Raw genomic sequence first — 24,544 nt, 5'->3', positions numbered from 1 at the left:
CAAGTTCTAAGCAAAACTCAATGTGGGAAAGGCAACATGGAAGAGAAAATAAAGGTAGTGTGTCCCCCCAACTCGGGTTTGAAAGGCTGTGCAGTCACACTTCATCAGAAAGGAATTATGGTCAATGAAGAATGCATAAAAATAAACATATTTTTAATTTACATCTACTATTGTTTTAAAAGGCTATCAAGTTGTTAGGGCATAAATAATTAAGTTGTCTGAGCCTAACTGCTGAATAAACAGAGATGACATTGATTTCTTTTGAATTGAGCACCACGAAAAGGTCGTGTCCCAAGGAAGTGAGCATTCCGGTGAGGCAGCAAGGCCAGGGTCAGTGTCCCTCGACCACAGCCAGTCCTCATGCCTCTGCTGCTAGCACGCAGGAACGAGAATAAACACATTTCAGAGAAAAGGAGTCAATAAAACCACTTAAAGATTTCAGTAAGTTCTAGATTGCATCAACCTTTGAGAAAAGCCTGCCACATCTCAGAACCAGGGGAGTCCAGGTTCAATGGCTCTGGTGTGTAATGACCAATAAACATTTGCTGAGAATGAATGAACGGAAAGCCTTACATGAATCAACTGCACAAGAACAGGTTCCAGATTGCAAAACATCGACCTGGCCTCGACATAGAAACTTAGCTGCTGCTCGAAATCACGACCAAAGGATACCTAGAATCAAAGAAAGAGAGGCTGAACAGGCTTTGCCTGAGCTTGGGAGGGGTGGGGAGGGGAAAGGGAGACGGGAGCTGGGTGATGCTGAGATGATGAGCCACCAGTGACTAGGTGGGAAGGGCATGCAAGCAGGTGCGCGCGCGCGCACATACACGCACTGGGATATACTCTGACCAGACTATAATGCCCCCTTCAGCATGTTGCTGAGATGTTACTACTGCCACCTCATCACCATTACATGGGCACTGGAGCAGAACACAGAAAGGCTGAAGGGTATGAAATGGAACCTCCGTGGACAGAGCATTGGCCTATGCACTGAAGGGTTGCAGGTTTGATTCCTAAAGACATGTACTAGGTTGCAGGTTCATTCCCTTCCCCTCGTCTGGGTGAGTCCAGGAGGCAACCAGTCGATATGTCTCCCTCACATCAATGTCTCTCTCTCTCTCTCTCCCTCTCTCTCTCTCTCTCTCTCTCTCTCTCTCTCTCTCTCTCTCTCTCTCTCTCTCTCTCTCTCTCCCCCCTCCCCCCCAAACCTTTCTTTCCACTCACTCTAATGGAAAAAAATATCCTCAGGTGAGATTAACAAAAACAAACAATAAAACACAGAATCTCAAAATATAAAAAGAATATCCCTGGATAGAAGGAGAACTGGGGAGGAAGCACTGGAGCTCCATCAGCTGTGCCTTTTCGAGCACGAAGGAGGCCTGTGCTGTTGGCCAGGATTCCCGCTCCCAGACGCGGTTCCTAATCTCAGTGGCCGCTGTTGCCAGAGCCCCAGACAGAGGTTTCTCCCCCATTATAAATCCCTTCTTCTCCATTTCTCCAAACTGATGACTAGCTGGCTAGTAGGACAAACTGACTGCTACAGCAATAATTCTGGTCCAGTTTAACTTTACTATTTCCACTGTAGCTAGGTTTCACATCTTATTTCCTCATATTCTTTTCCATTATAACTCAGCGGCTTTCACACAAAGCCATAAAAAGATAAAGACCATATGACCGACATATAAATCAAGGGCTCAAAGCCATAGATACATTTCCTAACATGGCCTGCACTTGATCCAAATTGGTCTTTTACCTACAGCGTTTGGCGGATAGCTCAGCTGGCCCTGCTGCTGGATGAGTCACATTTCCTCAGTTAATTCAAGGTGACCTACTTATTCCCATCTTGGCCTTGTTCTCAAATGCCTGTTAAGCCAGGACACTGGTGTCAGCTCTGCGCAGTGAGAACAAAGGCAGGACTGTTTTGGCAAGGATGCACAGTGGATGCTCCCAGAGAAAGCTGCAGTAACTCCCAGTCTGCTCGGCATTTCAGGGTCCCTGGGGACTCTTCCTCCCAGACATGGAGTCGCTTTCCCCACTTTACGAAGGGCCGTCCTGCAACTCACTGCCCTTCCTGAACCTGCACCCTTTAGGCTCTGCAGCCCTGTGTCTGCCCCACCAGGTAAAATGGTGGCTGAGTGATGGGAGAAGGGGAAGAAAGCGGTCACTCGGAGAAGTGAGGCACTCAGCCAGAACTGAGCCCCCACCCTGCCCCCAGAGCAGCTCAGGCCCATCCGACTACAGAACTGTGGGATTAATGAAACACCGAGGCCTGGGGAGAGCTGTCCACGCTGCAGGTAACAAGTGAAGGGAGAGGCGCACGTGTGCACAGCCACGTTTCACTGTCCCCTGGCAGACAGCAGGAGTGCAGGGAGCCTCCTGGCCATGGAAGTGGGCTGCCCGGCTGTGCGAGCGTCCCGGCCTGGCCGGTCGTCTTTGCTCTCCCCACAGCCATTTGTCTGGAATGGGCCCACATCGATCCAACAGACTCAATCCTACGAAGCTGCTGGGACTCTTCCTTCTGGGCTCTCATGCGGAGCGAGCCTGCCTAGGAGGGCCCCGGAGCAGAGCTAGACCGGAGACACAAAGGTCCCACCTCCAGCAGCTCCTTTGCTGGGTTCTTTCCAGAACCATTGTCACATGAGCCAGTAAGCCCCCCTCTTTCTTCCCAGGACTTTCCCTGAGGCCAGTTTGTCCTGGTGCTCTCTATCCCAGGAGCCTGGCCAATGGAATCTGTTTTCTAGCCTTATCTTATCTTATCTCAATAAGAACGAGAAGCATCAGGGAACATGCTAACTCATCCACCCAAGTACAGAGAAACAATGACATCCCTTTCCAAGCCTGCTGAGTCCATCCTCAAAACCTACCATCTTTACAAACCCATTAATCAGACAGGCCAGCGTTCTCTTCTCATCCTCCAGAGTGAGGGCGCTGAAATCAACAAGGTACAGAATTAACACTGGGTGATAAATGAGCTTCCAAAGAAAAATATATAGGAACTGAGCAATTTAACAGGTAACAACATTTTCTAGATTTACAAGTGTTTCACATCTCAAAGTTACTGTTCTTAAAATTCATTCATTAGTGGTAACTTTTTCTTCTTTGGAATTTGGGCAGAAATGGAGCAAAAGGTTCCATTTCAAATCTAATTCAGAGAACTTTTGTTCAACATAATAAAAAATTTCAAACTAGGCAGAAAAGTTGAAAAGAATTTTACAATGAATACCCATATACCCACCAATCAAGATCTTACCATTATCATTTTATAATATTTACTTTATCATATAACATCTATTTCTCTCTCCATCTGTCAATATGTCTTATTTTGGGGATGGATCTTAAAGTAAATCACAGAACTCAGTTTCTTCTATTAACAAATTGAACAAAAATATATGTATAAGAAAATGCCAAGGATTCATAGCTTAGACTGTACTTGTAAAGCAGCAGTTCTCAACTTGGGGGTCGAACGACATCAGAAAACAAAGATATTTACATAACGATTCAAAACAGTAGCAAAATTAGTTATGCAGTAGCAACAAAACTAATTTTATGATTGGGGGTCACCACAACATGAGGAACTGTATTAAAGGGTCGCAGCATTAGGAAGGTTGGTTGAGAACCATTGTGGAAAGATTATAAATAGGGCCCTGATTTATTCTGAAAAAAGAGCCCAGAGAAAACAGAAAACAAGAGTTTTGCTTATTGATTTGCTCTAGGAAAGATAACTATTGACAAAAACTGCAAAACACCTCCAATACACCAAGTCTCCTTCCTTCTCCTAGACTACATTTCCCAGTCTCCTCTGCAGCTAAGTATGGCCATGTGACAGTTCTAGCCAATGGGATGTGAATGCAAGCAATTAAGAGCCTTCCAAGTTTTGTTTTGTTTTCATTGTCTACAGCACATGTGTCAAACACAAGGCCCGCGGGCCAAATCCGTCCCACCAGGCCTTGCAATGTGGCCCGCACCGCACTGTCATCACTGCACTCCGCTGCGTTTCCATCACAATGACAGTTTATGACTGTTCAGTAAACCATTCGGCCCGCGATTTAGGCTGGATTTTAGATTTTGGCCCCTTCTCTGATTGAGTTCGACACCCCTAGTCTACAGTTTTACATACACTAAGAGGCCAGATTATTATGATCTCTGAACGCATAATAATCTGTCTACTCAGTGTGTGTGTGTGTGTGTGTGTGTGTGTGTGTGTGTGTGTGTATTAGAGGCCTGATAAATGAATTTTTGCATGGGTGGGGTCCGGCCAGCCTGGCCAGGGGGAGGAGACATGAATGGTTGGCTGGTCTGCCTGCTGGTTGAACTACTGGTCGAGGGGACAATTTGCATATTAGTCTTTTATTATCCTATCTAATAAAAGAGTAATATGCAAATTAACTATCAATCCACTCAAGCCACGGCCAGCAGCCAATCAGAGTGAGTATGCAAATTAACCACAACGAAGATGGCTGCAGCCACAGAGAACGGTTGAGAGACTTGGGATTTCTCTGGCAATAGAGAAAGCCAAGCTTTCCACACACCCTGGCTAGCCTAGGCCTCCACTCAAGGACACAAAGTTTCAATTATAGAAGATACATAAAACCAAACAGAAATGGAGTGAGCATGGGGCTTGGCTCCGCTCCAGGCTACAAAGTTTCAATTGTAGAAGGAAATACATTCCAGATAACAGGGCCTCGCTTGGGTCGTCAAGGGGCATGGCTGGCCTGCAAACCACTACAGGCCCCTTGCCCAGGCTGCCCCACACCCCAAGGGAACCCCCACCCAGATCTGGGACACCCTTTAGGGCAAACCAGCTGGCCCCCACCTGTGCACCAGGCCTCTATCCTATCTAATAAAAGAGTAAAATGCAGATTGACCATCAATCACTCTACCACACAAGATGGCCACACCCATGTGGTCAAAGATCCTGCCCCCACGTGGACACAAGATGACCACCACTAGACGGCCAGCAGGGGAGGGCAGTTGGAGGGACCAGGCCTGCAAGGGAGAGTAGTTGAGAAGGACCAGGCCTACAAGGAAGGGCAGTTGGGGACAATCAACTATATAGGGGAGGGCAGTTAGGGATGGCCAGGCCAACAGAGGAGGGAAGTTGGGGGCAAACAGGCTGGTAGGGGAGCAGTTAGACATCTATCAGTCTGGCAGAGGAGTGGTTAGGAGGTTATTAGGCTGGCAGGCAGAAGCAGTTAGGGGCAATCAGGAAGGTAGGCAGGTGAGCAGTTGGGAGCCAGCAGTCCTGGATTATGAGAGGGCAGTTTAACATCCCTCAAGGGGTCCCAGATTGGAGAGGGTGCAGGCTGGGCTAAGGGACACCCCCACCCGTGCACAAATTTCGTGCACCAGGCCTCTAGTATAAGATATACACTGAGTGGCCAGATTATTATGTGTTTAAAGATCATCATAATCTGGCCACTCAGTGTATGTCTCCTTTTTCCCCAATAGACAGCCCCCTAGCCATTCCCACCTCAGGCAAGCCCCCACCACCCCAGTATCTGTGTCCATTGAAGAGCCTTCTAAGTTTTGCCCTAAAAGAAAGCTGCTGCCTACAGCCTGCAGAATGCAGCATGGACATAGTCAAGGTAAGCCAACTTCCACCAGAAGAGTGATGGCAGAGCAATACAACAGAAGGAGCCTGGGTTCCTGGATGATGTTCTAAAAAAAATTTTAAGACCAACAGCCAGTCCCTGCTGGGCACGCATGATTACAATTAAGGGTGCAAGACAGCAAAAAAATTTTAAGACCAACAGCATACCTCCACCTGTTGGTCTCATACTTTTATCAAGAGAGAAATCAACCTATTTTATTTAAGCCAAAAGGGCATATCCTACTACTAACACAAGTGCCTTTCTGGATGTTTTCTGTGTCTTTATTTCTATTTTTTGTTCAACTAAAATCTAATGGTTCCATTTATTATTAAAAGTGTTGATATTTTTATTTTTATAACTACCTATGAAGTTGAAAGCACAAAGTCATGAAAATAAAGATTCTGAAAATCTTTAGAGGAAAAACAAGAAGTACAATTCCTCTTATTGATGGTTGAGTTCTAAAAACAATTTTCTCACTGCTTGTAACATATTCCAATAAATCAAGTTGCTTGTTTAAAAATTCTTTGAGAACTATATAAAATTTCAGTGATAAGCAGGAATTGCCTTACTGTAGTCAAATAGAAATATGGGGTGGGGAGCAGGCTACAAAGCAAAGGAGTGATCATTTGGCCTTTGACCCAAAGGTAAGGTCAGTAGGTAGGTCTCAGCCTCAAATATATTGAACAAATATCTTCCTTTATGTAAGAAGGATGAACACTTGCAGGTGTTTTAAAAGAACTGGTTAATAAGAGGTGGAGAGAAAGATGGCGGCTGTCAGGATGGAGCTGAGAGAGGGGAAGTGAATGAGAGTATGAAAGGAGTGTGTGTGGAAGGGCGTGGGATGCGTGTGAGTGAGGGAAAGTTAAATCACACAGGGGCAGCAGGAGCTGGCAGAAAGCATCTCCTTAATAAGGAGAGACTACCATGCTGTGGGCACTCCCCAGACAGCAGGATTCCAGCACGGAGCCCACGCCATATTGAAGTGGAGAATGGCCTTTTTTAGAAACCCATCAACACCACCAACCAGACAGGCCTTGGAACTGCCCCGCGACCCAGTGCCCACCCCAGCCATTATCCTGCTACCCCAGCTGCACACTCTTGGACCTTCACATCCAAAGATACGCCGTTCGCAGCAGCTGTAAGTACAGCTCCCCCTCCCCAACAGCAAAATCCTGGATTCGTGCATCCGCGTGCTTGCGCCTGCACTGCCCGTATACAACCCAACTCCAGAGACAAGCAAAAGCACCCCACCCCAGGATTGTGCACCTATCCTGGGGCGCTCGCGCACTCCCATGCACGTTTGCAAACGTTACCCAACGCCATAGACAATAGGACAGCCCACTCCGGGGTCGCACGTTTCTCCTGGGGCAGTGCGCAGAAGACACCAAGAGCACCCAAGAGTGGATTCTGTACAAATGGGGACATGCGGCCCCCTGGTGTAAATTCTGAACACCCTCTTCCTGGAGACTAGCCCAGCTGCTCAACTGCTGTGCTGGGACCCTTAGGTGTGCATCGGATCTCAGCGCCCTGAGAGTGCGTATCCGCGGATAGGCCACTGCAAAGGCGAGGTTCCAGCAGACCTCTGTAAGACACTGTGAGCTTGCCTTGGGTGTGATCTTGAACAAGCAGGAGGCGCACACCCATCCAGCAGTAGAAGCTTTGAATTCACTTAGCCTAGATACTGACCCACAGGCATCTCAACTGCGCGACTACACTGCTAGGGCCCTTCAGAGTCCTTTAGTGCACCTCACAGGCAAACTAACGTGGCAAACTAACGTGGGTTTTACAGTGAACTGCCACTGGGAGTAAGCACCTATTCACCACAGTGCAAGAGCAAAAGCTGGGTCTGCCTATCCCACGACTGCATATCTCTGGGCACCTCAGACACACCTTTCCAAATAGCAGGTCCCCTGAGTCCCAACACTCCAACAGACGGTTCCTGGGGACCACTGCCAGTCCCTGCTGGGCACGCATGATTACAATTAAGGGTGCAAGACAGCAAAAAAATTTTAAAAATCCCCCCCACATCAGCTGACTTGTAGACACCACAGTTGTCCCTCCCAAGTTTACAGACCTACATCAGTTGAACCCAAATAGCTTGAGAAGGGAGCTATATTAAATTAACAAGCCCAGGAAAACTGAGAGAGTACACCAGAAGCACAATCCCCAAAGGAACCTGGGCAGCAAGGCAATTGGATCTACAATTAAAACACCACAGGAAAACATGGGAAGACAAAAAGGCAATTCCCAAAGGAAAGGAAAAGAGGAGTCACTAGAAAGTGAGCTAAATGAATTCGAAGTTAGCAACTTATCAGAGACAAAATTCAGAGTAATGGTTATAAGGATGTTTATTTATTTATTTTTTAAAATATATTTTTTATTGATTTTACACAGAGAGGAATTGAAAGGGATAGAGAGTTAGAAACATCAATGAGAGAGAAACATCGACCAGCTGCCTCTTGCACACCCCCCACTGGGGATGTGCCCGCAACCAAGGTACATGCCCTTGACCGGAATCAAACCCAGGACCTTTCAGTCTGCAGGGCAACGCTCTATCCACTGAGCCAAACCGGTTTCAGCAAGGTTATAAGGATGTTTAAATGGCTGGAGGACAAATGCACACAACTCAATGAGACCTATAAGGAGCTGACCGAGAATATCACCAACATGAAAAAAAAAATCAAGAGGAGATGAAGAATTACATAGCTGCAATAAAAAACACAGTGGAAGGCTTAAATGTAGACTAGAAGAGACCGAAGAATGCATTAGCGAAGTAGAAGACAAGGTAGAAAAAACACACAAACACAGCAGCAACTGGAAAGAAGACTTAAAAAGCAAGAGGAGAGCCTAAGGGAGCTGTGGGACAACACAAAACGAAACAACACTAGAATAATAGGGATAAAAGAAGGAGAGGAAGAGAAGGAATAGAGAACCTCCTGGAAGAAATGACAGAAAACTTCCCTGATATTGGCAAGAAAAAAAATCTATCCAAGTCCAAGAAGTACAGAGAGTCCCAAACAAGTTGAACCCCAAAAGACCGACACCAAGACAAATCATAATTAAATTCACAAACATCAACGACAAAGCAAGAATCTTAAAGGCAGCAAGAGAGAGACAGAAAGTCACATACAAGTGATCTCCAATTAGAATAGCAACTGATTTCTCAACAGAAACACACCAGGCCAGAAGGGAATGGAATGAAATATACAAAGTAATGCAAAACAAAGGACTGAATCCAAGAATACTATACCCAGCCAGGCTATCATTCAAAATTGAAGGTGAGATCAGAAGCTTCACAGACAAAAAAGGGCTAAGAGAATTCATCACTATCAAACCAGTAATGCAAGAAATGCTAATGGGACTGCTGTACATAGAAGAAAGAGAAAGGCAAGAAAAAACACAAACACTAAGGAAAACTATGTACTTAATCAATAGTAACATTAAATGTAAATGGATTACTTGCACGAAACAAAAGACATAGAGTAGCTGAATGGATAAGAAAACATGACCCACGTATTTGCTGTCTACAACAGACCCACCTTAGAGCAAAGGATTCACACAGACTGAAAGTGTAGGGATGGAAAAACATTTTTCAGGCAATCAGAAATAAGAAAAAAGCTGGGGTTGCCATACTTATATCAGATAAAATAAACCTCAAAATAAAGACAAGAGATAAGAAAGGCCACTATGTAATACTAAAGGGAGCAATTCAGCAAGATGATATAAGTCTGGTAAACATATATGCACCCAATACAGGAGCACCCAAATACATTAAAAATCTCACGGAAGCTATCAAGGGAGAGATCGACATCAATACAATCATATTAGGGGACTTTAATACACTACTGACATCCATGAATAAATCCTCTGGACAAAAAAATCAGCAAACAAACAGCAATTTTAAATGACATACTACACCAAATGGACCTAACTGACATCTTCAGAGAATTTCACCCCAAAGCCACAGAATATACGTTCTTCTCAAGTGCTCATGGAGCATTCTCAAAAATAGACCACATTATTGAATAATAAGCAAAGTCTCCCCAAATTCAAAAAGACTGAAATCATATCAAGCATTTTCTCAGAACACAATGGCATAATATTAGAAATAAACTACAATGAAAACATTAAAAAAATTTAAACACATGGAAGCTGAATAGCATGCTCCTAAACAATGATTGGGTTATCAATGAGATCAAAGAAGGAATTAAAAACATCATGGAGATTAATGACAATAATAACACAACATTGCAAATCCTATGGGATATAATGAAAGCAATCATGAAAGGGAAGTGTATAGCTCAACAGGCTTACCTCAAAAAATAAGAAAAAATGATAATAAAACATCTAATTCAACAACTCAAATAATTAGAAAGGGAGCAATAAGAAAAGCTCACAGTGAGCAGAAGGAAGGAAATAATAAAGATCAAAGCAGAAATGAATGACATAGAGACCAAAGGGGGGAAAAAAAACACAATACAAAAGATCAATAAAACTAAGAGCTGGTTCTTTGAAAGGATATACAAGATTGATGAACCTTTGGCCAGGCTCACCAAGAAGCAAAGAGAGAGGACTCAAATAAAATGAGAAATGAAAGAGATGAAATAACAACAGACCCTAGAGAAATATAAAGGATTGTTAAAAAATATTATGAACAACTCTATTCCATCAAACTAGACAACCTGGAGGAAATAGACACATTCCTAGAAAGATACAACCTTCCAAAACTTCTTTAGGAAGAGTCTAAAAATCTCAATGGGCTGATAACTATGGGAGAATTGAAGCAGTCATTAAAAAGCTTCCAGCAAACAAAAGCCCCAGACAGCTTCACAGGGGAATTTTACAAAACATTCAAGGAAGAACTAAAATCGATCCTCCTCAGATATTCCAGAAAATTCAGGAGGAAGGAACACTTCCACGCTCCTTCTATGAAGCCAGCATCACTCTAATACCAAAACCAGAGAATTACAATGAAAGAGAATTACAGGCTACTATCCCTCATGAATATAGATGCCAAAATTCTAGCAAATCAGATAGAGCAGTACATCAGAAAGATCATACATCACTACCAAATAGGATTTATCACGGAGATGCAAAGATGACACAATATTCGCAAATCAATAGACGTGATACATCACATAAACAGATTAAGAGATAAAAAACATATAGTCTTATCAATTGATGCAGAAAAAGAATTTGACAAAATCCAACACCCTTTCTTGATAAAAACTCTCTGCAAGGTGAGAATAGAAGGATAATACCTTAACATAATAAAAGCCATATATGACAAACCCACAGCCAACATCATACTCAATGGGCAAAAACTAAAGCCATTTCCTCTAAGAACAGGAACATGACAGGGATGCCCACTCTCACCTCTCCTGTTCAACATAGTGCTGAAAGTACTAGCCATAGTGATCAGACAGAAAGAAATAAAAGGCATCCAAATTGGAAAAGAACTAAAACTGTCCTTATTTGCAGATGACATGATACTGTATGTAGAAATCCCAAAAGACTCCATCAAAAAATTATTAGATTTAGTAAATGAATTCTGCAAGGTAGTAGGATACTACCATAGATTTCTCCATACTGTTCTCCACAGTGGCTACACCAGTCTGCATTCCCACCAGAAGTATAAAAGAGTTCCTTTTTCTCCACATCCTCGCCAACACTTTTTGTTTGTTGATTTATTGATGATAGCAATTCTGACCAGTGTAAGAGGTCTATGGCATTTCTATACACCCATAATGAACTTACAGAAAGAGAGACTAAAAAAGCAATCCCATTTATCATAGCACCAAAAAAATTAAGATACCTAGGAATAAACTTAACTAAGGAGGTAAAAGACCTATATGTGGAGAACTATAAGACACTGAAAAAAAGAGATAGAGGAAGATGTAAACAGATGGAAGAACATACCATGTTCATGGATTGGTAGAATCAATATCATTAAAATGTCCATACTACCCAAAGCAATCTATAGATTAAAGCACTCCCCATTAAAATATCAACAGCATATTTCACAGACCTAAAAAGAACACTCCAAAAATTTATCTGGAATAAAAAAAGACCCCGAATAGCCACAGCAATCTGGAGAAGGAAGAATAAGTAGGAGGGATCTCAATACCAGATTTCAAGCTGTATTACAAGGCCACTGTTCTCAAAACAGCTTGGTACTGGCACAAGAACAGACATACAGACCAATGGAATAGAATAGAGAATCCAGATATCGACCCTAACCACCATGCTCAATTAATATTTGACAAAAGAGGCATTAACATACAATGGAGTCAAGACAATCTCTTCAAATGGTGCTGGGAAAATTGGACAGAAACATGCAAAAAATGAAACTAGACCTTCAACTTACACCATACACAAAAATAAACTCAAAGTGGATACACGACTTAAACATAAGACTGGAAGCCATAAAAATACTAGAGAAATCCACAGGCAGGAAAATCTCAGACATATGCTGAAAGAACTTCCTCATTGATACTGCTCTAAGCGCAATGGAAGCTAAAGAGAAAATAACCAAATGGGACCACATCAAAAGCTTTTGCACAGCGAAGGAAACCATCAATAAAACAAGAAACCCCACTGCATAGGAGAACATATTTGCCATTGATATCAACAATAAGGGTTTAATCTCCAACATTTACAGAAAATTCATACAACTTAACAAAAAGAAGATAAATAACCCAATCAAAAAATGGGCAACTGATCTAAACAGATGCTTTTCAAAAGAAGACAGAAGGAAGGCCAAGAGTCAGAAATATGAAAACCTGCTCCGAGTCATTAATCATCAGAGGGATGCAAATCAAAACAACAATGCAGTACCTCTTACACTGGTCAGAATTGCCATCATCAATAAATCAACAAACAAAAAGTGTTGGCGAGGATGGGGAGAAAAAGGAACTCTTTTATACTGCTGGAGAGAATGCAGACTGGTGTAGCCACTGTGGAGAACAGTATGGAGTTTCCTTAAAAAACTAAAAATGGAACTCCCATTTGACCCAACAATCCCACTTATAGTAATATACCCAAAAAAACTAGAAACACGAATCAGAAAGGATATATGGACACCTATGTTCATAGCAGCACAATTCACCATAGCTAAGATTTGGAAACAGCCTAAATGCCCATCAGCAGATGAGTGGATTAAAAAACTGTGGTACATCTACTCAATGGAATATTATACTATGGTAAAAAAGGAGTTCCTACCATTTGCAACAACATAGATGGAGATGGAGAGCATTATACTAAGTGAAATAAGCCAGGCAGAGAAAGATAAACATCACGTGATCTCACTCATTTGTGGAATATAATGAACGGCATAGACTGATGAACAAGAACAGACCCAGAGACTGAGTAATGTTGGTCAGAACCTCAAACCTCAGGGAAGGAGGGGCTCGCTAGGAGTAAGGGGGAGAAATCAACCAAGGGACTTGTGTGCATACATATGGGCCTCATCAATGGCCACAGATAACAGAGGGGTGGAGTATGAGTGGAGGGTAGAGGATATGGGGGGGGGGGGGAGGAGATAAGAACACATATGTAAAAAATGATAATATTAATAATATTTTTTAAAAAAGAAAGTGTGAGGTAACCAGAACCCCAAGAACACCTGAGAACGCCTTTACTGTCATGTTAGCAGTCAGCAGCTGTATGGTAATATAATCTGGGGCTATTGGGTAAGTATTTCTGGACTTATGTTCCTAATCCTTCACGGGTGGGAGCCATTATGTGGGTTAATTCCCCCACCCAAAGTAGTCACTGATACCAAACACCTTGGTCATCCAGGAGGACCACGGGTGAGACAAGGAAGTATAATTATACAGGGGTCACCACCCAGCATCCCACCTATATGACACAAAATCAAACCACTGCTCCTTTGTGTGTAAATTTAAAGAGAGGTTTCTGGCTTGTGAGTACACCAAAGGAAGGGACCATCACTACTTCCTCCTGGGAGAGGTGCAGAAAATGTAACGAAGATCTTGTTTATACAAAAAGAAATTGACAGCCAGTTTAAAATGGAATTGCCATGGCCTAGAACAAATATCCTTACATGATATTATTCTACAAGGTCATTAAAATTTTTCCCAGAGTTGGGTTATACCCATTACCTATAATAGTACCTCGCACCCTGGGGTATCAATAAAAATCTTTTTTTTTTTTTTTTTTTTTTTTTTAGAATTACAACAGCATATTGTACAATTATCCCAAACAAACTTACAAACCAATCCTTTGAATGTCTGGCAGCAATTTAAAAAGGACATAAAAGGATTTAATCCCTTCTACTGTGTAGAGAGCCCCATGGGAAGGCAGTTGAGCATTCTATTATTAGCCCCTCTTGCAACCTTTTGGCTAAGAGAGACCCTCTTCTCGTGGTCCAGGTGCCCACAGCTGTTGCCTGAGCTTTCAGTTCATGCCGAGGCTGAAGCATCATGGTGGCTAGTACCATGGATCTGTCTCTCACCCAGTGGGGTGAGCTGGGCCCTCTCTGGAGAAGAAACATGGGTTCTCCAAAATATGAGATCAGTACCCGAGCCTCGCCAGCTGGTGAGGGGTTCCCGAGGCAGGTGCTGGGCATGGGGCCTATAGGGGCATAGGCTACCAAGGAGACAGAACTAAACCTCACATCCCCCTGCTTGCCCCCGGAGGATGGCTGGTTAGCCAGACGGGAAAGATTCCTTAGGGAAGGAACAACCTAAGACAGGCACAGTCGCAGAGGGGCCATCAGGAGAGAACTTGGGGTCAACAGAGGTGGGGCACAGACTCTTACCCACTCCCCCCCGCAATTTGGCGCCTGAACCTTCTCCCATGCTGAGGGAGGTCTCCTACCCCCAGGGCTGCTTCGCTTCCCATGCACAGCTAAAATTGGGACCCAGGTAACAGACAGAGATTTGGCTGACAGCAGCTGCCCTCTCACTGCAACAAGACTTGTTTGAGAGGTCTTGTACTCACGGTGTGGGCAAGTGGGTTTTTAATATCCAAGTCCAGCCTAGTAGCAGGAATGCTCAGGCCCTTCTCAAGAAGGCAAATAATCATTTCCACTAATACACACATGGGAAATAAGACTGTTGTTAAGAGTATTGAGTTTGACAGTTGAATAGTAGACAATTTCCTAGAGGAAATTAAACTGGCTAATGGAAATAAATGAATATTCTAGAAAAACTGATTGTACTGTACACAAAAACTGTTCCTAATGTGTTAACAAAAATTCTTATTGGCAGAGCGTCTCATGGTAAAATTGAGTAAAATGTAATGAACTTAAAGCAGTCATAGTTTATCCCAAATAATTAAAATGTAAAAGCTATCAAGACTACATTATAACACCACATGACCTCACTCATTTGTGGATAATAAAGAGCATTATAAACTGATGAACCAAAAGATAGATATAGAGACAGTAAAGCAACAAGCAGATTGTCAAATTACAGCGGGGAGGGGAGGAGGATCTGGGGGAGATAACAGATCAACCGAAGGACTTGTATACATGCATATAAGTACAACCAATGGACATAAAACTATGGGGAGGGAGGGGATATGGGGGAGGGAGGGAGGGGGCAAAAAAAATCATTAAAATATGTAAAAATAAATAAATAAATAAATTTAAAAAAAAAAAAAAAAAAAAAAAAAAAAAAAAAAGACTACATTATAAAATTTCCAAAAGCCTATTATTTGAATTAAAAAAGGGGGTGACAGTGGAAGAATATCATGTAAGGAATAATATCCTGCAAGTAAGTTACATCTAAAAAATTTGTACTTTAGAAAATTAACCTTAATTAGAAATGCTAACAGAAAGATACCCATGAAAATACACACATGGTGTCAAACAAGCCAGAGGAAAATCATTTGGAGGAAAAAAAAATATAAAAATGAAAAAGGATCCCAAGTCAAATTTATAGAAAATATCCCTTTATTAACTTTTGGTCGAGAATGTTTGTATATTTTCAGAAAACAGCTCCGAGACCATCTGGATTCTTGTAACAGAGAGGAATAGACAGAAGTGCTCCAGCCATGAAAACAGAAGAGAAACAATTCAGAGATGGAAGACGCTGACAACCCCTCACAATACCAGCAGACAGCAGCTGCGTGTTGCTGAAGGATGCCCAGGACCAAACCAGAGACAGTCGGACCTGCATCACCACCATTTGTCCACCAACCAGATCTGATATATCATGGCTAACATGTACACATAAGGAACTGTTTGACATTGAAATTGGGACTCAAAAGGACTGTTGGCCCAGAAAGGAACTCACTACAGACTGATTCATTTGCTTCTCAGCATAACTATTATGGCTTGTCTCAGTTTCAGTTCTTACAAGGGTATTTCTTGGATCACATGATCTCACACATCTAGAGGAAATAATGAACAACATAAAATGATGAACAAAAACAGATCCAGAGAAAGAGAAGCAGCGATCAGACTCTTAAACCTCAGAGGGAAGGTAGGGGAGGGTGAGGGTAGGGGGAGAGACCAACCAAAGGACTTGTTTGCATGTATATAAGCCTAACCAGTGGCCATGACAACAAGGGGATGGGGGCATATGTGGGGAGGGGTCTGGGATGGGAATGAGGGAATGAGGACAATTATGTGATACCATAATCAATAAAATAAAAAAAAAGAACTGGTTAATAATGAGGAAAACATGTGAAGGCTATATTACTGAATAAGTGAATTCACTAATGTATTAGCTGTCACTCTCAGAGATCTCTTGGAGACAGGGGTTTGAGTTCATTTGGCTGAAACCAGCCTTTTCTCTCACTTGAATTTCCATTATAAGAACATACGGTGTGTCATTTTCTCAGGAAGGTACCCTTAGCCTCACTGCTCTCCTAGAGTGGAAAGTCCTCGATGGCAAGAACCTTAACAGCCCCATAACATAGAATTCACAGTGGCAGCTTCCAGCAGCCATCGCCTCATGTACTGCCATGTGGCACTGAGACCCAGCCTATGTGATGTGGCAGCTTACTTCACGGAATCATGCATGGTCTTGCACACATGCAGGAGGGCGTTCAAAATGACTGGATCCTTGGTGGGCTCGTGCTGATGCCTGGGAAACAATTAAAGACAGTAGTGAAAGCTGTACCCCTGAGGACAAGGAAAGCAAGGTTCTCATCAACTATACATAACTGAGAAGCAGCCAGAATCCGACTGCACTGACCATGGCCCAGTTCACCACTGAGGGGCCATGATCTAATTTTCTCTTAATTCTTTCAATACAAGTTTGCTCTTCACCACATACTGTAATCTCTAGTAACTGCAGAATCCTGGTCAAACTGCTACACTTCCTAATACAAGCAAAGGGGTTTATTTCATCATGTTTCTTAAACTCCCTGAAGTGGCTAACGACCAATCTTCAACTGTATTAGTTGCCAGGAGCACTTATTAATTGGGTTTTTCAAATAATATAAAAGGACAAGCTAATCAAACAAATCCTTATGCAAGTAAAGTTGGTGTATTTATTCCAAGCATAAGAAATTAGCCTTTTAGGAAGATAACACAAGGAAAGCTTAAAACATATATTTAAGCAACATTTATCTCAATTTTCTAAACTCTGCATACTTAATATTTTAGAAATAATATACATAAAATCACCAACTGCACTAGTTATATATTAACTAACATACACTAAAATAAATATAAACAACTTCACAAACGAAAATGAAAACCTCTCCTCCATGGACTACCTTCAGTTATTTCATGTACCACCAGCAGTACACATTTTTGGGAAATAGATTTAATAACATGAAACTAAACTGAAAATAGATCACAAATTTACCCAGAGACGATGCAAATCTTTCTAGCTCTGATACCTTGATAAATACAACTTTATTTTTTTAAAACGTTCCTCCTAAGTTAGCTCATCAATAGCCTGTTCCTTCCAATAGCACATCTGAGTGAACGCAGGTGATGGCCCTGTCCTGTTTTTTTCAGCACAAAGCACAGCCTTCAGCGTGACTGCTCCTTTGGAGGTCTCCCTCTCACTGCTCCTCAGGCATGTACACTGATTCTTACCAACAGGTTTCAAAAAGGCACTAGGAATCGAAGCTTTCAATGACCAAGTCACACTTACTTGATGAAAAGTTCCATGATGCATTTGCAAACCTCCACCCGCACACTCTCTTTTTGGAACATGTCCAGAAATGGCAGAAATTTTTCCTAAAACAAAATTTAAAAAGAAAAAAACACCTCCATGCTATTTATATACATTATTAAAAGGAATACATGGGTCATTTTCTTCTTTGAAGACAAAAGAGCTGCTCATCTCTGGGGCAGATCAGCAAGGACTCCGAATGCAGGAGGTGACCCAGAGGTTAGAAACAACTGCTGTTCAAACAACCTCCTTGTGCCCAGGGGTCAGGCTAGGGCCAGTTAACATTTTGGTGCACCATCTGAGCAACATTTACTTTTTATTTTTTTGTTAATTTTCACCCAAGGGTATTTTTTCCATTGATTTTTAGAGAGTGAAAGGGAGGGAGGGGGAAAAGGTGAGAGAAAGGAGGGGGGAGGGTGAGAGACATATCAATTGATATCAATTGCTTGCACACAGCACAAGCCCCCACGGGGGCGAGGACAGACCAAATAACCTTTGAGGACAGACCAAGAAACCTTTCGGTGCAGGGGCATACACTGTAGCCACTGAGCCTGCCAGCAAGGGCTGGACAACATTTAGGTGACCATAGCTTTCTGTGTGCTAAAATGAAAGGTAGGCTTCAGTCTTTTCACAGTGGCATTGGCAAGCAAAGACTCAGAGTTGTTCAGAGAGTGGCTACAGTATCCTGTCTCTACTTTTAAATAAAGGAAAGACCAAAACTTTGCCGTCTTGTGAGTGTACGTGAGCGGGGACTCCTCCCCTCGGCACGGTACACAGGTGCCCAGGGCGCGCTAGCCCCGTGCACTGCAGCAAACTTGACAGGACGTCTCAGAGTTTGTAACTTTTTGAGAGAAACAAAATAAATCTCAGCTGTCAGGCATTGAGGCAGCTGTTATTTCAGTTTCAACATCAGGCTATGTGATGAAAGCAAGCCCCATGTGAAGTCACGGCGGAAGAGGATGTCCAGTTTGGGAAGCGGGTGCCTCTGGAGCACACATTCCAGTGGTTAAGGAATGATGAGCTACATCATATTTTCTGTCCGTCTAGGCGCATCATGTTGTTCAGCTGCTGGTTGAGCTGTGATGACATCGATACTTAAGCTGTTTAGACATAGCTACTTTATGAAGAGAACCGTTAAGGATTTCTTTTGGCCCAGGGCCCCTTGGAAAATGACTGAAACACTAAGAGAACCTTTGACTCAGATACAAATTTCCACAAATAACTAACTAAGGAGTGTTACTTACCACTGAGAAGAGCACTGCGAAATCATGGAAATGAGCAATCACTTTCTTAATTATTGACTGAAGCTGCAAATAAAACAAAATACACATCTTATTTGCTATAACGTGGGTGTGTTTAAAAGGCCACCCGTGCCTCACCTGCAATCCCAACCCCCAGAAGGGCACCCTGGGCTGTCCATCGTCTGGAAGGACTGAGCCTTGGGAAACAGCGTCTTGGTCTGGAACAGGCAGAGCAAGGTGGCAGTTAGCTCCATGTGAGGGCTGAGAGGGATGGTTCAGGTACTGGTACCTGCCCTCCAGCCTCCAAACGTCAGCTGTGACTATCCAGGAGGAGTAGAAGTTTCTGTAGCCACACAGGCATCACCAAACACAGCCTCACCTCTATAGCTAGAAGGCAGCCAGGGATAGCAGGTAAACCACGGATGTGGCTGCGTCCCATAGACCTTCATTCACAAAACAGCCCAACCTGACTATTCTGAATTTGCCAGGAGTTAAAGGTCACATCCCCCAGGAGGGCGGGGCGTGGGCCTCAGGCCCTGGGATTGGGTAAACCATCTGCACCTGAGTGCACACAGAGCTGCTGATGGGCCTTACAGGAAGAGAGGCCCAAGGAGCCACCTCTAAGTTAAACACAAACCTTGCCTGCCGCATTACTGTTAAGAGAAACTCACTGACAGATAGTTTGTTTCTACTGAAAGCGCTCCTGGTTACAAATCCTTCACAAAGGAAATTACTCATGTTCTAGAAACAGAATATTAAGAGGTAAGGTCTTATTTCATAATTAAGTAGCTTAGGTCAGTCAAGCAAAAGATGAAGAAACTGCAATACTGTCTGGTTAAAACGGTTTCTGAAACCATATCCACAACAAACCCTTTAGCCCAGGAATGTCTTAAATTAAGTGCAGTCACACATGCATCCCCCCGCCGCCACTGCGCTGCTATCAAATGGAGGAAAGTGAACAGTGATGGGACTATAATACTTTAATCCATCACCCTATCCCTATCTGCTCACTGTGATGACTGCAAATGGTGATTTTTTTTCAATTCTACCGTTTCTTCCACATTTCTCAATTGGCACCCCCACCCCCCTTTCCCTTCATCTATTTATTCCTATTCATCATCAGAAAGTCCGCTGGATCCCTATTTTAGTCAGTGGTTATAACCCACCACTGTCCTTATGTTTTTGATGTTCAAATTGGGAATTCACAGAGGCCCCTACCAAGCTGCTCTGGGTCCTTTTCAGGTCCCTATACCCTGTCAGTATTTTTAGTGCGTCCTTTTTTTCTGGCACAAGAAATATTCCAGGCTTACCAGGCATGTTCCCTACTCCTGGCCTGGAGTAAGAGAAGGCCACTTCAGTCCACGGGCTCATGACCAATACAGGCGGATGTCATGAATGCAAGCTGCCCTCAGGGCCCCTGCTATAGGATGCTGTTCAATAGGACAGAATCATAGTCTAGTCTAATTCCAGTCTCTCTTAGGAATGGGCCACATTAAATTCACTGATACTTCAAGTTTTCAATTAATTGGGCCCCTAGCACTCAAGGTCTTACCAAAATTTCTTCAACAAAAATTCTAATGCACACACACCACTCTTCATCCATGCCTGAGACTGACATCCACAGCCACACCCTTTCACTCTACAACCCTCACCAAGACCTACGTGCACGACATACTGTTTATGTCCCACATAGAAGGAGAAAAACCTGCTCTCAGGGCACGACTGAGTCCAGTGACGAGGAGAGCAGGGCCCTGCGGTAGGCCCTGTGATGCCTCCGTGTTAATATCCTGAAGCTGCCCGCTACCCTGGGTTACATAGAAGCATGTCCTTGTCCTTAGGAATCAAATACTCACTGAATGCTTTAGAGGCAAAGTGGAAGATGTGTGTACCTTATCTTCAAACGATTCAGAGAAGATCTGCATGCATATGAGTGTGTGTGCACACAAGGATAATCATAAAGCAAATATGTTCATAGCTGGAGAATCTGAGTAAGGAATCATGGGATTTTTCCGAGCTATTCTTTAAACTTTACAACACACTTTATTTCCAAATAAAAAGTTAGTTTAACTGAAAAACACAAGCACCTTACTTGAGTTCCTGGGCTACCCATCCACACCTCACTTATTCCTCACAACCACTGAGGGTGGTCCTCATTTTGCAGAGGAGAAAACTGAGGCACAAGAGTAAAGGGTACTCAGTCAGGGTATGACAGAGCTAGGATCATCTGACTTTCTGGTGTGACCCTTGCCACATGCTAATAAGAAAACCTCCAGCAGTGAAAAAGGAAATGCACATGTGTACCTGAGGGTAGGAGTCTTCAAAGGCGCGATCTGGAGTCATGTGCTTGATGATGTCAGCCAGCACGGTGTTCACCTCTCTTTTCTAACGGGAAGTGAACGAAACCCCCATTAGACACTGAAGGGCAGTCACTGACCATTTTTCTGGAGAAAAGGACTAATATGTTCAGAATATAGTACACAGCCTCCAGAAAAGAGTTTCAAATATTCTGCTGGAAATATTAGAAGGGGAAAATCCCTCCCATATCACAGCTTCATAGTGGCTCTGTCCACATCACATCAGGACAGAAGCACCGTTCTCACAGGCTCTGGGCGTTCCCAAGCCCCTGCTTCCCCACATGCTGGGAAAATCAACGGTGCCACTTGCTGCACCCACCAGGTCCCTCTCTGGTGCTGCAAAGCGCACTGACATTGTGTAAGAGCACAGACTAACCCCCACAAGTCAAGTGACCCAATGCCTACCTCAAATGTTGCTGCTTAAAGTAAATAAGTCTGGCAATAGGACTCAAATCCAGTTCTACGTATTTTAAAGTCTCTGCTCTTTGAAAATCCCAGTATTTCCCAAACTGAGGTCCCAGGCAGGGCCTCAGGAAGTGTGTGTTTGTGTGCTTAGACAGTAATTACATGGCAGTCAAATGTGTTTGGAAACTACTGCTTGCCAGACCCCATGGAAAGTCATTGAGACTTCAGCATATAAGCATCTAACATATATTATAGTGAAAAGCTGATTAGCTTTGCACAATGCAGCTTCCCCCAAATTCACATGTGAACCCTCTTGCTATAGCACACATCTGAATGCTCTGTCACACTATACAACAAAGGATGGACTTTTTACAAGTTAAGAATAATTATCACTGTAAAATGCCTAAAAATATATATACACCGTATTTTCCAGCGTATAAGACGACTTTTGAAACGAAAAAAAAAAAAAGCCTGCTCAGATTGGCCACAGTGAGAGAGGCGGTCTATTAAAAAAAGAACTGGTGTTGCCTCGGAAGTGGGGGGTAGTCTTATACAGCGAATATAGGCCTAAACCTATGTTTTAACTGTAAAATTAGGGGGGTCGTCTTATACGCCGAAAAATACGGTAATTATTTCAAAAACACAGTCACACATACCGTGAAATGCCTGCAAGTGTACTCTGCCCAGACCTCGGCACAATCAATGTAGTCCTGCAGGGAAAAGCAAATATTAGGTCTAGTAATAATTAATGTCGTTTTCTAATACTTTTTTAAATAGAATTTATTTAAACAATACAACAAAATGTAATCAACAATATACTAGTTGCCGTTGTTTTCTACTACTTGTGCCCAACGCTCAGGAAGCATTTTAATCCCTCTGTTGTAAAATTCTTGTGATTTTGATGCAAAAAATTCGGTCAATGCATTTTTGAGGCATTCTTCATTATTAAATTTTTTTCCAAGAAGAAAGTTTTGCAAAGAACGAAACAAATGGTAACCGGAAGGGGCAATATCAGGAGAATATGCAGGTTGAGGGAGAACTTCCCTTTCCAACTGGCGCAGTTTTTCAGCAGTGATTCTTGCAGTATGCGGTCGTGCGTTATCGTGGTGAAGAATTACGCCCTTCCGATTAATCAGCGCGCGTTCTTTTTCTCTTAAAGCTTGGGCTAACCTTTCCAATTGGGCACTATACACTACACTTGTAATGGTTTGGTTAGATGGTAAAAGTTCATAATGAAGAATTCCTTTAAAATTCCACCAAACACACAACATCACTTTTTTCGCATGCAAGTCAGGTTTTGGCTTGGGCTGCGGAGCCTCATTTTTGTCCAACCATTGAGGCCGCCTTTTCAAATTAACATACAGCACCCATTCTTCATCTCTGGTAACAATTTGCTCTAAAAATGGCAAACAGTTTTGACGAGAGAGGAGCCAACTGCAAATTGTGACTCTTTGATTACGGTTGTTATTGGTCAACTCATGAGGAACCCATTTTCCAAACTTTTGGACTTTGCCAAGTGCACGCAATTGATTGGAAATTGTTTTTTGTGAACAATTTAAAGTTGTCGCAAGCTCTTGTTGGGTAATTTGAGGATTTTGCACCAAAAGAGCTTGAAGAGCTTCTTGATCAAAATTGGACACACGGCCTCAACCACTCTTGTCATCTAACGAAAAATTTCCCTCGCGAAATTTCTCAAACCAACGCTGGCATTTTCTGGCGCTAACTGCATCTTGACCAAGAGCACTACAGATGTTTTTTGCAGCCTCACTTGCTTTTCTTCCTAATTGGAACTCCTAAAGCATGCAGTGCCGAATATGCTCTTCATCCGCCATCTTCTTAGCCCTAGTTTTGCAACAAAAACGAAACCAAACACAAACTTTTTCAAGCAAAACTTGTTAATTGCACTTCACACGTTCTGTAGATACCACGTGTTTGAAGGTTATGTTAATACAAGTCAACGCCAAGCAAGATTTTAAACGAATGTTTAAAAACGACATTAATTATTACTAGACCCGATACATGGATGTTTCTCTATTTCTCTCCCTCTATCTCCCTTGCTCTCACTCTAAATATCAACAAATTAATCTTTTTTCCATATATACTTACATATCTTTTATTTCAGAGAAGAAGGGAGAGGGAAAGAGAGATAGATTAATGATGAGAGAGAATCAGTGATTAGCTGTCTCCTGTACAACCCCCACAGAGGATCAAGCCTGAAACCTGGGCATGCACTCTGATGGGGAATTGAACTGTGACTTCCTGATTCATAGGTCAACATTCAACCACTGGCATGCCAGCTTTGCAATAAACAAAGGCCATATCAAAAGACAAAAAAGGTAACTACATAACACTAAAGGGATCCATCCAATAAGAAAAATATAAGCCTTATAAACACATGCACCCAATATAAGAGCACCAAAATATATTTTTAAAAACTGTGTGGATTTTAATGGAGAAAGCGACAACAATATAGTCACAGAGGAGAACTTTATTTTATTTTATTTTTTAATATATTTTATTGATTTTTCACAGAGAGGGATAGAGTTACAAACACCGATGAGAGAGAACCATCTATCAGCTACTTTTTGCACACCCCCTACTGGGGATGTGCCCCCAACCAAGGTACATGTCCTTGACCGGAATCGAACCTGGGACCTTTCAGTCTGTAGGCCGACGCTCTATCCACTGAGCCAAACCGGTCCCGGCACAGAAGGGAACTTTAATACTACACTCACATCACTGGCTACATCTTCCAGACAAAAAAATCAACAAGGAAATAATATCCTACAGACAGCTTGCTGTATTTTGGCTGCTGTTTTCAAAGTCACAGGTCTTTAAAAGTTTCAAATATT

At 42.7% G+C, this 24,544-nt stretch overlaps 1 protein-coding gene across 8 annotated transcripts in view; it reads right to left on the bottom strand.

Moving 5' to 3' along the window:
- The window catches only part of VPS35L (VPS35 endosomal protein sorting factor like), a 122,072-nt gene that overhangs the window by 23,041 nt on the left and 74,487 nt on the right, over positions 1 to 24,544 (bottom strand). For all 8 annotated transcript variants that reach the window (XM_036434423.2, XM_036434426.2, XM_036434425.2 and 5 more), the window contains 7 exons: positions 22,349 to 22,402; positions 21,235 to 21,315; positions 18,937 to 18,999; positions 17,672 to 17,757; positions 16,568 to 16,648; positions 2,865 to 2,928; positions 574 to 672 (listed from right to left, as the gene is read on the bottom strand). In XM_036434423.2, coding sequence (XP_036290316.1) covers positions 574 to 672; positions 2,865 to 2,928; positions 16,568 to 16,648; positions 17,672 to 17,757; positions 18,937 to 18,999; positions 21,235 to 21,315; positions 22,349 to 22,402 — 528 coding nt within the window. The remainder of the gene's footprint in view (positions 1 to 573; positions 673 to 2,864; positions 2,929 to 16,567; positions 16,649 to 17,671; positions 17,758 to 18,936; positions 19,000 to 21,234; positions 21,316 to 22,348; positions 22,403 to 24,544) is intronic.

Source organism: Pipistrellus kuhlii, unplaced genomic scaffold, assembly GCF_014108245.1.
Source record: "Pipistrellus kuhlii isolate mPipKuh1 unplaced genomic scaffold, mPipKuh1.p scaffold_m20_p_122, whole genome shotgun sequence".
Taxonomy (NCBI): domain Eukaryota; kingdom Metazoa; phylum Chordata; class Mammalia; order Chiroptera; family Vespertilionidae; genus Pipistrellus; species Pipistrellus kuhlii.
This window is presented reverse-complemented; position numbering and strand designations above follow the sequence as displayed.